Below are 14,205 nucleotides of genomic sequence, written 5' to 3'. Positions count from 1 at the left end.
AACTATGTAATATAAGGTTTAGATATTTTCGAGATCCAAATTTGGTATTAAGTGTAGTGTTAGAATTATAGATAGATTATATTCACCATTATTAGTAAAGATAAACAAGAAGTACAAGTAGTAAAAGTCAACAAAATTCAATTTTTGTGATTGTTAAAATTCACAAAATTTGGATTTGGGCTTAACAAGCTTTAGATTGAGTCTGAGTAATAATTAAAAGAGATGCTGAGTCCAGGTACTCAAACTCCAAAAAACTCTAATATAAACAATACATCATTGAAGAATGCATAGGATGAAAATAGCTATATCATGATAACCATTGACTGGTAATAATAATTGCGACTATTAGACATGTGTATTCACAAGAATGAAGAATCATAATTTTAAAATTAAAATACATTTTATTACAATCTCATTTTATTTTGTAACCTCCCATATGGTGGCATTCTGGCACAGCTCTGTAAATAGGATTAATATTCTTCTTTCTAGCTTCATCTTGTGATTATGCTGATGTCCTATTAATTTTTGGCTGAAATATTTGCAATAATAAGAATTAATATTCTTTATTCTTGTGAATATTTGTGTCTAATAATCACTAATATGTCATATGTGGCATTAAAAGCAGATAATTGTAGTGTATGGTACTGCCTCTTTGAGATAGAAAATAGCAGTTATCATTTGAGTTAATTACACAAACATACCAACTTTTATTTTCAGTTTTAGGATTTTCTTCTTGCTCTTATGATTTTATAGGAAGCATAGCACTAATGAAGAATGGGAAAAGAAAAAGCAGTGAAATGATTCCTCTTGTGATGAAAAAATGCAATATTATACATATTTGGTACTCAATACTTGATTGTCATAAGTGACTGTGAACATAAGTGGGATTTTTTTGCCTAGTATACTGGAGGAAGATGAAATTTTATTTATTCAGAAGAATGATGGGTGTACATCATCCAAGCTTAGGTTTTTTAAAGATAAGAAAAATCGAGTCAAACATCTGCATCAGTATTGGTGAGAAGTAACACACACACCATTGATTCAAGTAAGTAAGATGAGATAAGGTGGTGTAGTCCATGAGCCAGTTTTTGTCTTTTGAGGAAGAGCCCTGTCATCAACTTATCTCTGCCTGAAAAGATTGCTTTTCAAATCAAGTAATGTCAATAAGAAAATTAATTTACAATATCCAAACAAACAAACAAACAAAAAAAAAAAAAAAATCACGATTCTCATAATCTGTGAGTAATTTTTATTTGGAAAAACATGTCAGAAACTCCAAACATTGAGCAGATTATAAAACGATAACCTTTCAGTATGATTTTTTTTTAAATTTAATTATAAAAGTTATAATTGTCATTTAGTGAAATCAATTTTTAAAAAATGCATTTTTTTTCCCTACAGAACAAAAAAATCAACAGGCTCCTGTCAACCATAGTTTTGTTCCCAAAGTAACTAGAAAATTTCTTTGTCCGCCAAAATTAAGAGAATGTCCTCAAGAGTCAGAAGAGGGTAGAAGTTCCTACAAATGGCCTGGCATAGAGACTGTGATGGAAGCATATGCAAAACATGTTATAGGTATTTAATTAATAATTTCTATTTAATTTTTTTTGGTTAATTAATTTATTTGGGCATGTTACAACCATTTTTAAATACAAGTAAACCCAGTTAACACTTAGTTACACCACGTTAACCCTGTGAAAATGTTTAATCAGAAAAATTGCAATAGAAATAATACCTTCATTTTTGTTTACAAAAATGCATAAAAATAATATGAACAGAAAATTACTAACTAACACCAAGCAAATATGGCTGAAGAAAACAACTGAAGTCGGTCCTAGAGTCCTAAAAAGTGCCCCCTAGTGAGATAAATTGGGTTGCCTTGGCTGTTGGGTTGATGTTCTTAGAATGCAAGCTTCCCATATTTGGGACAGTCTCGTGTCCAAATTTGTTGAGGTTTGGGGAGTTTTTAGAGCTGAGGCTGATTCCAGGAATAATCTCTCATATTTATACTTGCTGCAATGCAGTAAAGTGGTTTTCTTCCAGCGTATTTTGTGGTGGCTGTCCAAAGCATGGTCAACAAGTCCTGAGTGGCTGTATTGGTGGAACCAGATATAATCCTTATGTTCAGATATCCTGATATTAGCTGTCCTGCCTGTTTGCCTATAGTAGGACAGTTTACAACTACAAGAGACCTGGTATACTCCAGGTAGGTCTAAATGAAGTGGCTGGTCTTTGGTGGAGCAGATAAGAGATGCTCATTTTTCATTGTCTTTTCCTAAAATATGACAGTTATGTATTACCAATGCATAAGTTTATCTACAAGTATTATTTTAAATTCTTTGTTGCCTGTTAGTGCCCTGGAACAAAATGGGGGACAAAGAGAAATCATTGCTTAGATTGGTGCAAAACACAAAGTGAATGGCATGGATTTTTCAAGAAATGGTACAGTGCTGTGAGTGTAATGTGTATACATGGGAAGATGTTGCAGATGTTCATGTGGATAGGTTGAATAAGAGAGATGAGTGAGTGAGTGTTGGTAGACAGGAAGTGTAGTTGGCTGATGCATCATGAGTATGATTATGAATGTTAGCAAAGCATGGAGAGAAAGGAGTGCAGTTTATGAATGTGTGGGATGAGTTGTTTGAAAGATGAACTATATAAGAATGATGGATAGCATGTGAATGGTTTTTGAAGTGAGTCATCTGGAAAGACTGTTGGTAGAAGGGAGAGTAATGAGTACAGAGAATGGATCTGAGCAAGTAAGAAGGGATATGGAAGAGCAGAAGGGTGTTGAAAGAGGGATTGAAATAGTGCTTATGAATGGACATGTGGGTAGCATGAGTGTGGAGAATGAGAAAACAAGTGTTCAAGACAGGGAAACAGAGGAACTCAGGGGAACACAGCATGCGAAAGGTTGATGCATAAAGGAAGGCCACTACCCTTCCTTTATGCATTAAAGGAAGGGTAGTGGCCCTTCCTTTAATGCATAACATTAGACATATCCGCAAGGAGATGTGTTTTGCATTATAGGAGATACTGAGATAGGAGTGTTGGTAGCTTTCTCCACCTTTACAACGAGTTGCCCTGGTGTGTATCACCTTACCCTAGTCCTGAAGATACTTCAGGCGCAAACTTTGCTTGCTCACACTTGGATAAAGGATTAAACTAATTTTATTATAGGCATACAGTCAGAAATACATATCCATACTTGAAGTAGAAAAAGCCATCAAAGACTTGAAATGTGGAAAGGCAGCAAGAGTAGATGATATTCGACCAGAAATGCTGAAGTATGGTGGTATAAAAGTCTTACAGTGGCTGCACTGCATGGTTCAGAATGCCTGGACAGAGGGACGAATTTCCGATGATTGGAGTAGAGCTGTCATAGTACCCATATATAAAAAGGGAAATAAAACTGAATGTGAGAATTACAGAGGTATTTCCCTATTGAGTGTTCCTGGTAAGATATATGAGTATACTTGAGAAATGGTTGAGAAGAATTGTGGAAGAAAAGCTTGGTGAAGAACAAGGTGGATTCAGGACAAATACAGGCTGTCAGGATCAGATCTTCACTTTACGATAAATAGTGGAGAAATCATGAGAATATAACAAAGATCTGTATTTAAGTTTTTTCGTTTTGGAAAAGGCATATGACAAGGTGCCAAGAGAGAAGCTATTCAATATGCTACAGTTATATGGTGTCAATGGGGCATTATATCAAGCAATACTTAGTCTTTATTTGAGTTGTAAGTCAGCAGTTAGAATTGAAGGAAGTACAGGAAGATGGTTTAATGTTAAATCTGGAGTGAGACAAGGATGTACATTATCCCCTCTGTTATTCATTATCTATATGGATCACATTATGAAGGAAAGTGGTATTAAACATGATATCAAAATTGGAGACGTTAATGTCAGCTCTTTGCTTTATGTGGATGATGTTATACTTCTAAATAAATCCGCTACAAGTCTGCAAGATTCTCTGACTAAATTGAATAACTATTGTAATAGATATGGTATGAAGGTCAGCAATAAAAAGACAAAGACAATTAAAATAGGCAGAATCACTGAAAATGTCAACTGTGTTGTGAATGGAGAACCTGTGGAACAAGTAAAACATTTCACCCACTTAGGCACGATTTTTAGTGAAGATGGCAAATTAAATATAGAAATAGACAACAGAATCAACAAAGCTGGTATGGTAGAAAGTCAATTGAATAAATTCATATGGAATAAGAGAGAAATTAGTTGGAACACTAAATTAGCTGTATACAAGACAGTGTTCAAACCAGTTTTAACGTATAGATCTGAGAGCTGGATCAGAAGTAAAACACTTGACCAAAGACTAGAGACCGCAGATATGAGAGTCCTGAGAAAGATTAGATGCATGAACAGATGACATCAATGGCAATATCATATTAAAAACAAGGATATTAGGAAAGAACTTTATGTTGTCAGCATCCAGGAATGCGTTAGCAGAGCTAATCTCAGGTGGTATGGTCACTTAAACAGAATGGGCGAGGAAAGATTAGCGAAACAAGTGTTCTCTGCCAGGTTGGAAGGAAAACAACCCAGAGGAAGATCAAGATATAGGTGGATTGATACTGTACAAAGTGCCTTAGACGATAGAAATATAAGATCTGATAATGTTGGAGTCTTGACAAGTAACAGACTGATTTGGAGGAAAATTGGAAATAGAGTTAGTAATGATGTAAATTTTTCATGTAGTACTGTCATATCCTGTACACCCCTTGAGGGTACATGGCAGGAATTTGATGATGATGATGATGACTTTTTTATTTTAAATTATTTTCCTAATCTTTAATCATGAGTAAAAGAATTAGTGAGCAAAAAATAGAAGTGTGAAAATGATTCGAAAAATAATCTCATTGGAAGAAACACTTGAGATAATAAAGAAAAATGAACAAGGCAAGTGCTGAATACAATGAGAAAGGTCAGGCTGCTTCAAGTTCATCATGCATGCACTCGAAATCAAAGTATTATAATGATTGAATTAGAGATACTTCTTTTTACATGAATCAAAGATTGTAACCAAAAACGGATCCTGCTAAACACTGGCCTTATTAAATCAAAAGCATTGACTCTTTGTAACCTGGAAAGAAAGGACTATCAATGATGGAAAAGAAGAAGAAGAAGAATTCCACGTTAGTGCTGGGTGATTTGAGTGTTTCAAAAAAAGAAATAGCCTATATAATGTTTTAATCACTGGAGAAGCTACAAGTGCAGATACGGAGATATCCAGAGATTTTGAAGAAAATTGTGTACGAAGGAGACTATTGTGATCAACATGTATATATTTAATGTTGATGAAACCGGCCTTTTTTTGGAAGCGAATGCCTTCCAAGACTTTTCTAGCCAAATCAGAGAAATCTCAGCCTGGTTATAAAGTTGCAAATGCGAATGAAATTACTGCTAGCGATATGCGAGCCGTTTGGAAGCACATTCTCCCACATTGTGCAAATGATTTTAGAGGCTCTTCAAATTTTAGAGGTTTCACAGAAACAATTTGAAAATAGTTTTTGTACAATCGAAGTTTTTAAGCAGCAGTGCTTAGAAACTGACCCTGGTGAAGAGAGAACCAGGGCAGAAGAGTCACTAGGGCCACCATACCGTCCGTTGTATGAAAAAAAGAAACAGAATGCCCGCCAAACTACGTTAGCTCAATTCATTGTTAAGAAGCAGAATAATAAATTTATATTCTGAATATGTTTTATTGTCTTTCAGCTTCATGGTTTTCCTTTAACTAGGCTCTGAGACATATCCTAATTCTTTTATAAAAAAAATTAAGGGTCAAAAAAAAAATCTGAGGAACAAATTATACATTTTCCCATAGGTTATTATATTCGATGAGTGCATTTTCGATTAATGTGCCTGTTTTAAAGAATGCATTAGGCACACTAATCGAGGTATTGCTGTACTATCCAATTGCTTCTACCAGCTGCTTGTGCAAGATTCTGGAAAAAAAATTGGTTAATTTTGTTTTGAACCTAGTCCTAGGTTCTAGGACTAGGTTCAGAAAGTCCTAGAACCTAGAAAAGGTTCTAGGACTTTTTGGTCCTAGAACCAAAAAAGACAATTACTCTTGTCTTTTTTGGTTCTAGGAGGAGGGGGGGACTTTTTTTTTTTTTTTTTTAGAACACAATCTGGCTGGAGGCATTTGTTAAAAATGCCTTCCTAAAATGCAAACATCTAATATCAGTTTTCTTTGATATTGAAAAAAGTATACGACTCTGCTTGAAGATTTGGAATACTGAATGATCTACATAAATTTGGTCTTAGAGGGAATCTACCTCTTTTTTATCAGGAACTTCTTATCTAACTGATTCTTCCAATCAAAGTGGGAAACACTCTCTCCTAACCGTAAAATCAGGAGGAGCGAGTCCCACAAGGCCCAGTTTTTAAGTGTCACGATTTGTGTAATCAAGGTTAACTTAATAACAGAACAACTTCCTCCAACAGTAAGTAATGTCCCCCTCTATGCATGTGACTTCACCATCTTCTGCCATTCCTGTAATATGAGTAATGGAAAGACAGCTGCAACAAGCCACTGATAATCTCTCTCTCAAAATAAGTGCTTGCACATGAGTTCAAGATTTTCACAGCATAAGACGGTTTTGTGTGCACTTTTGCTGCTGATGTGGTCTTCATCCTGACCGAGAACTCTGACTAAGGCAAGTATTAATTCCAGTTGCAGCTCACACAGTTGAACCAGAAGCCAAGTTCTTGGGATTCATATTTGACTGCAAACTGTTTCCTGCCTCATATATGTCAGTTACAAGACAAGTGCTATAAAGCAATAAACATTCTGTGTACCCCCCTATCTTCCATTCTTCGGAGTGCTGATAGATGTTCTTTGCTTTGTTTGTACAGAGTATTGATAAGATCAAAATTTGTTTGTGGGTCCTAAGTCAATGCTTCTGTCAGAGGGAGAGTACACTGCAATGGCTAGAATCTGTTCACCAGCAAAGCCATCGGAATTGCAACTGGTGCATTTTGAATGTCACTGATTCCTAATTTGTATGTTGAGGCAAATGAACCACCTTTATCACTTCAACAACAACAACAGCTATTTTTGTTATATGCAATGAAAATAAAATCCCTGTCAGACCACTCCACACAGCCAACTGTTTTTTGTCCACAATGGGAGAATTTGTACAACATCCAATAGGCTGCCATAAAATCCTTTGATTTGTGAGGAAAAGCTCTCCTACAAGCTCTGAAGGTTGCAATAGACAACATAGCCATGACACCACTAAACACACTTCCACCATGACAGTCATATCATGTAGCTTTTCCTTCACAAACTACCAAAATTTTCCACTCTTCCTATCTGCGAGCAGCTCTTTGAAGCTCATAGAATTGAATACTCTGATTTTTGTGTTCATTTACATTGATGACTCAAAATCAGAGGATCTTCTGCCATCTTTCTAGAGACAGCAGAAGTGTACCACTTTTTGTACCTACTTGCACTAAAATACATCCGACTGCATCACTACTAAAAGTACATAATATATTTAGATTCACAAAGTTCTCTTCAGGCAGTAAAAAAAGTGTAGAGATACAAAAACATCATGTGCTTTCTCAAATCCAACACCTCTTCCTTCAAATATGGAAGCTCTACTTAGATCAAGTGAAATGTTGCTGCAGATACTGCATCAAAGTCAGCTCATTTTTCAAACAAGCCAGTACTATACACTGATTACAGGCAAATTATGAGACATTCATGTCTATCCCAGTGACAGTCATCTTTGAATATAGAGACTAATAATAAGGTCTACCAAATTAAGCCTGGAATTAAATTATGGCAATCTAGTCTGTGCAGGGTTTGAAAAGAGGAAGTTGTACTTGCTTGGCTCCACATAGGTCATAGTCATCTCACACACTCCTTCCTATTGAATGGTGATAACACACCTATGTGTGAGTTTTGTGATCCCAACTCTCCATCACTCATTCAGACTAGAAACTGGTTACATTCAAAATGCACCACTCCAATTCTGATGGCTTGTTGGTGAACAGGTTCTAGCCATCACAGTGTGTGTTCTCTGTCAGAGGCATAGACTTAGGATTCAGAATTCATCTGAGCCCAATACCCTCAGGCAGATTTTATCAGATTCAATAGATGTTTCCTTTGTTTTTATATTTTTACAGACAATTAATATCTTTTACCATATTTAGATCATTTACACCAGTGATTTTCAACCGGTGTGCCGCGACACATTGGTGTGCCATGAGAGATCTTCAGTTGTGCCGCGAGATTTGTGAAAACAAATTAATTGAAAGAAATAATGTCGTAATTTGCGCATTTATTCCCTTGAAGCTCCCAAAAAGAATAAGTAATTACTATTATTAATATCTTCTATATATAAATCAATCAAAATTATGCCTATTTTTTTTGCCAGATCGTCAAAAAATTAAAAGAATATATTTTTAGTGTGCCGCAGAATTTTAATAATTAGTCTAGATATGCCATATTATAAAAAAGGTTGAAAATCACTGATTCACACTATTCTTATTTATACAGTTATTTCTGTTCTCCCATCCTTTAAATTATAAAAAATCCTTTCTTTCATACATTATTAAAAAATTATGGAAACAGCTACCGTGTCATAGTAAAACTTCATATTCTTTACAGGCAGATCATCCCCTTCATTCACCCCCCCCCCACACACACACACACATATTTGAAAACAATTTTTATTGCTTTCAAATTCAAATTCTTAACATTTGTAAAACAGTAAGCATTTCAATGTGGTGGTATAGATGCATATTGTGCATCTAATATCCTTGTGCTTTATCATTTTAATTGCATTTAATTGGTTTACAAACAGGTTGGACAGTAGAAAATTCCTTATTAATGTTGGAAGTTTATTTTCCACTTGGTTAGACTATAATAATAGCTGGCCTGGTTCGCCAAGTGGTTAGCGTATCCGCTCTCCAGCCAAGCCAAAAGGCTGCAGGTTTGAATCCCGCCGTGGGTATGGATGTTTGTGATTGTCTGTGATAATAATGAAAATACTAGTCGTGGTGGTTGCCGGTAGTTGGCGTTGGTGTAGATGAGTTATGGTTGGTGGATTGGTAGAGACAGAGAGTTGTAGAGTAGGTGCCCTTCCTCGATGAGTCTTTGGACTCCCTGGAGGTGTTACATCATAACAATAATAATAATAAATTTAGTTTAATCCTTTACCCAGTGTAGGCAAACAAAGTTTGCACCTGAAGTATCTTCAGGACTGAAGATACTTCAGCACAACACGTGTATTTCTTTTTAAAATATATAAAAAGAATTCATACATTTAAGCTGCATTTTATGGCCTAGCTGAACACATACTTTATTAAAATAATCTGCCAATAATCAGAACAGTAGAATACCCATGCATGCACTGATGTAAGTTTTATAACCTCTCATTTGTGGAATTGATTATAAATAAATAAATAAAAAAAATATCAGTTAAAAGTATGTAGGCTATTATTATTGTTGTTATTATTATTATTATTCAGGCCTCCATGGAGTCAAAAGACTCATCGTGGGAGGTCCTTCCTAAGAACATAAAGTCTGTCAAGACTCATCGAGGGGAGGTCCCCCCTAAGAAACACAAAGTCTATCATACCACTCCTTAAACTCATTGACCGTTCTCGCTCCCACCACTCCATCAGGCAATGCATTCCACTGTTCAACCACCCTCCACACAAAGAAACCACTCCTTACCCTCTTACTCACAGTTTCCTTTCGTAACTTCCAGGGATGTTATGCATAATGCTTGAAAGATTTTGTGCTGGATCACCAGTCACACAAATAGCTCACTGGTCAGGTGTCAGCCTTAGTGAAGTACTACAGTTACTTAATATATCATAGTTGCATGTTTTTATTAATGCTGTGGCTTGTTATTATCCTGCATAACTACCAATGTTGAAGCAAATATTATTATTATTTTGTGACACCTCCATGGAGGCCAATGACTTGAGGGAGAGGTACCTGCTGTACAGATCTCGTCTCCAGTGTGTACACCAATGCCATCTACTGCCCTACAAGGTTGGTCGATTGGTAGAGCCTCTGCTACTAATGGCTCAGTTAAGTAAGTTTGAGCGCGGTTAGTAGTTGGAAGGGGACCACTCGTTCGATGCTGTCGGCACACTCTCCCTCGATGAGTCTTTGGACTCCCTGGAGGTGTCAAAATAATAATAATAATAATAAATTGTGTGTGTTATGAAGGCCGATTTGTGTGCATGTGGGATGAAAACCCCCAATTTCCAGAAGAAAAAATCCTGCTATCTCTGTATGAGATCGGCTAACTCACCTTCAATTGAAAAAAACCCATATAAAGATTCCTCCCATCATGACAAGAATCAAACTTAGGTCTTTTCTGGTCAAAGGGCACAGCGTACCATCATTTTACCAATTGTGCTTGGAGGCACTTATTAACATTTAGGTGGAAGATGAATTTTGTTTGGTGTGAGACTACAGCTCCACCTATGTTACTAATGTATTATGGGTATGACAAAAAATAATAAAAAAACCTATTTATATACTTATTTATTAGTGTGTTTGTCAGTCTGAGGCATAAAGAGAGAATCTTCTGTATTTTATCAGAATATTCTATCATAACAGTTTATTTCTTTATTTATTATTGAACATGATCATTGTTACAATTTTTTCAGTTTTAACATTGAAAATTCATGTCTTGAATCACTTATGGGAAATAAAATCACTCAATTAAAATAAGTGGGCTTTCTCATTTAATTGGTTCCAAAATATTGCAGACAGACAGGACTGGCAAAGTCTTATGTCATGGTAGCCAACTTAGAAAACAATCAAAAAGTATATAGGTTGCATATTTTAGAATCAATATAAAGAAATTAATTTTTTTGGACTAAAAAAAAAAAACAAAAAAAAACATAATTTCTCAGCTTTCCAATTTTCTACATATTCCATTAGTTGATATGAAATAAGTTAATTATTGCTCTCTGCTGAGTACCTATTTTAAGTTACTCTGTCATGATTAGTTGGTTACTATGAGGTATGCTTAAACTCTGTCTCTCTCTCTCTTTGAAGATAAAATGATATGCATGTTTGCCATTATGGAAAAATAAGTGAAACTTGACAAAACAAGCATTTGTTAGGTATAATATATAGGGTAAAAAATACAAAAAAAAACCTATTTACAACATAAACACATCAAAATTGCCACTTTAAATAAAACTCAAATTCCTCTTCTGATTTTTGAAATATATATGAGCTGAAAAACAAACTGTTAATTTTGCGTGGAAAGAGATCTGGTTTGGGTTACAAGATATATTGAATTATTTTGATGCAAGTTAACTGGGTATTTCCTTGAAATCATTTCCCTGTTGTGCTAAAATGTACTGTAAGCAGTGTTGTAAAAATTATTGATAGAAGTATTTTAGTAATTTAATATAAGTTACAATGTTTCACTTAATTTATTTAATGTAATAAGACAAGTATTCTACTTTCTCATTTATTTTACAGAACAAAGTTCAGAGCAAGAATTTCTAATAGATAGATGTCAGCATTTGCGAGAGAACAATCAACATTTGAATGCAGAAGCTGAGTGCCTTGGACAACGAATGTCAGTAAGTATCTGATTTGCTACTTCAGTCTTATAGAGGGAGCAGATATCTTATATTCTCATCCAACATATGTAATTTATTTTGTAAAATTTGTTAATTAAGGATACAAATGAGGGATTAATGTGAATATACAACAATATAGATTACATATCAAGTAATGTGGAAAAATTATATCTACTGCTGTGCAAGGTGAGACAAATTAGAGAACCTCTGGAATGTTGAGTATGAGGAAAGATTGAGAAGATGTAATTTTCAGAGTCTGGTGGAGAGAAGGAAGAGGGGAGATATGATAGAGACCTACAAGTTGGTAAGGGGTTGTTATAAGATCAATGGTGGAGAAGTTCTACAGAGAATAGTGGGAGATCAGAGGAGAACCAGAGGTCATCCCTGGAAACTGTATAAAGAGGGTGTGAGTAGGGGAGTGAGAAGCAGGTTTTTTTCATGCAGAGTTGTGAATGATTGGAATGCCTTGTCTGAGAGTGTGGTGACTGCAAAGAGTTTGAGTGTGTTTAAGACACTGTATGATGAGATGTGTGTGTCATAAAAGGACCTCCCAGATGAGTCTTTGACTCCATGAGGTTTTGGGAAATAATAATAATAATTGGAAGAATAGTTTTTGTCCTTCAAGCCACCATTAAGTAAGGTAGTGGTGTCACTAAATGCAACACCAGGACTCAACACTACAAAAATTTTTGGTAACATCAGACATAAATTTGTAATTGAAAAGTGTTTTACAGTCTCATTCTAGCAAACACCATTATTAGTAGCTTGCTGTAATAAACTACCAGAAGTCTCAGAAGCCTCATAGGTAAAATTCTATTCTAAAGAAAATGCATAACAAACTGTCCACTATCACAAACTTTTCCTGAAAATTTCTTATAGTGAGAGTTGATTGTGCAAACATCTATGCCAAGTAGAATTCAAAAATCCCAGCCTTTTATTGGTAAAGAGGCTTTTACCTTCTATAGCACTGAGGCCAAAATATTCTGATCATTTTGCAGTAAATCATTCTTATTGTTTTTGAAATGAATGACTGCATCTTCTGTATGGTGGTTGGCTCTGCATAGCTTGACTTCAGCTGAAAAATATTGTGCAACTTTGGTGATTAACATAGTATACCTGCTATTTTAATATAGTATCAATAATAGGTGTGACTTCATTGTAGAATCCCTGTGTCCAGTCCTAAACAAAATTCATCTAGGCAGTGTAATCAAAACAAACTAAAATAAAATAAAAAAGCCAATAATAGGCATCAACTAGTTAAATAAATAGTGGCTCAAATATTTTATTGAGAACCAATATCTAAGTATCTTTTGAAAGGATACCTCATTTGCAAGAAAATTTTCTGGTAATTTAACTTCAGTGATTTAACATTGCAAACTGTCAATCCTTTCTCATAAAATAAATGAAAAAGAACCATTAGTACCATGATGTTACAACATAATCAAATGTCATGGTAACTGGTGGATGGCTCTCATGCATTTACACTAATACCCAGAGCATCAGGAATAAAGGTAATGAATTCTTTGAAATGGTAAGTATAAAATGCACAAAAGTTATAGGCATTAGGGAGACCTGGTTGATAGAAGAGGATATCCTTACAGGAATAGAATGTGACTGGTATTAGTATATCCAGGAAGCAGGAACAGAATAGGCAGGGTGGAGAGTATTGCCAATGGATTAAATCCACCTATAGTAGAAATCTTAAATAGTGGTGATAGCATGTGCAATAACACAGACACTGGGTCTTGAACTGAATATTAATTATAATAACTTTAATTATTACTTCCGATATTTCAGCAATGTTATATTGCATTTATCACAGAACAATGATATGTGCATGTCGGCACTAACACTGGATAAATGAAGCCAAAGAAAGGCAACTAAAGTTGGAACTAGAGTCTTAAATGGACTAATGGGTGGTCTTGGCTGTTATGATGAACATCTGTGAGTGCTTCCCATGGTGAGTACTTCCCAAATTTGAGGTAGTTTCATGCACCCAAATTTGTTGAGGTTTGGAAAGTTTCTCGAGGCTGAGGTAGAGTCCAGGAATAATCTCTCATACCTGGTTTATGCTTGGAAGCATCTCAACTTTGGTTATTTTTAAACTTTCTTATATACTTCTCTTCAACATAATATTCAATTTTGTAGAATATAGAAGATAAATATCAGGAAGGTTCAAAATGTGCTGGAGGCTGTTGAAAAAGATTAGAATAGAAATGGAGGAAAGAACACTGCAAATGGAAATGGAGATTATAAATAGTTGTTGGAAGTTTTTCCACTTGGTTATACTATAAATTAAAGATACCAAGAAATTATATACAGTGATACCCCGAAGTTACGCAGTAGGTGGGACCAACGAAAAGCGCGTAAGTTGAATTCGTGTAACTCGTGGTATAATTTTGCATGTAATTTATATATACAAACATACAATTGGGAAAAAAGGTTTATAAAAACACCTATATTTTTTAAGAAATATAATCATAATTGTAGTTTTTCGTACATAAAAAAAAAGAAAGTTATTTCGATGTCGATGGCTTCATAAAATCTAATAGATTCGTCTGACGGCATAATGTCTTTTTCTTGTCACACAAAATTTCTTCATAG

The 14,205-nt window shown here is 35.0% G+C and overlaps 1 protein-coding gene across 3 annotated transcripts in view; it reads left to right on the top strand.

The window, feature by feature from the left end:
- Positions 1-14,205, top strand: part of LOC150110248 (uncharacterized) — a 416,889-nt gene that overhangs the window by 395,391 nt on the left and 7,293 nt on the right. For all 3 annotated transcript variants that reach the window (XM_090398551.1, XM_090398541.1, XM_090398530.1), the window contains exons 15-16: positions 1,402-1,575; positions 11,498-11,601. In XM_090398551.1, coding sequence (XP_090254677.1) covers positions 1,402-1,575; positions 11,498-11,601 — 278 coding nt within the window. The remainder of the gene's footprint in view (positions 1-1,401; positions 1,576-11,497; positions 11,602-14,205) is intronic.

This window comes from Typopeltis vanoorti, chromosome 1, assembly GCF_054136105.1.
Source record: "Typopeltis vanoorti isolate ZY-2024b chromosome 1, IOZ_Tvanoo_1.0, whole genome shotgun sequence".
NCBI classification, from domain to species: domain Eukaryota; kingdom Metazoa; phylum Arthropoda; class Arachnida; order Uropygi; family Thelyphonidae; genus Typopeltis; species Typopeltis vanoorti.
Note: the sequence above shows the minus strand (reverse complement) of the source record. Positions and strands in the feature narration are given on the sequence as shown.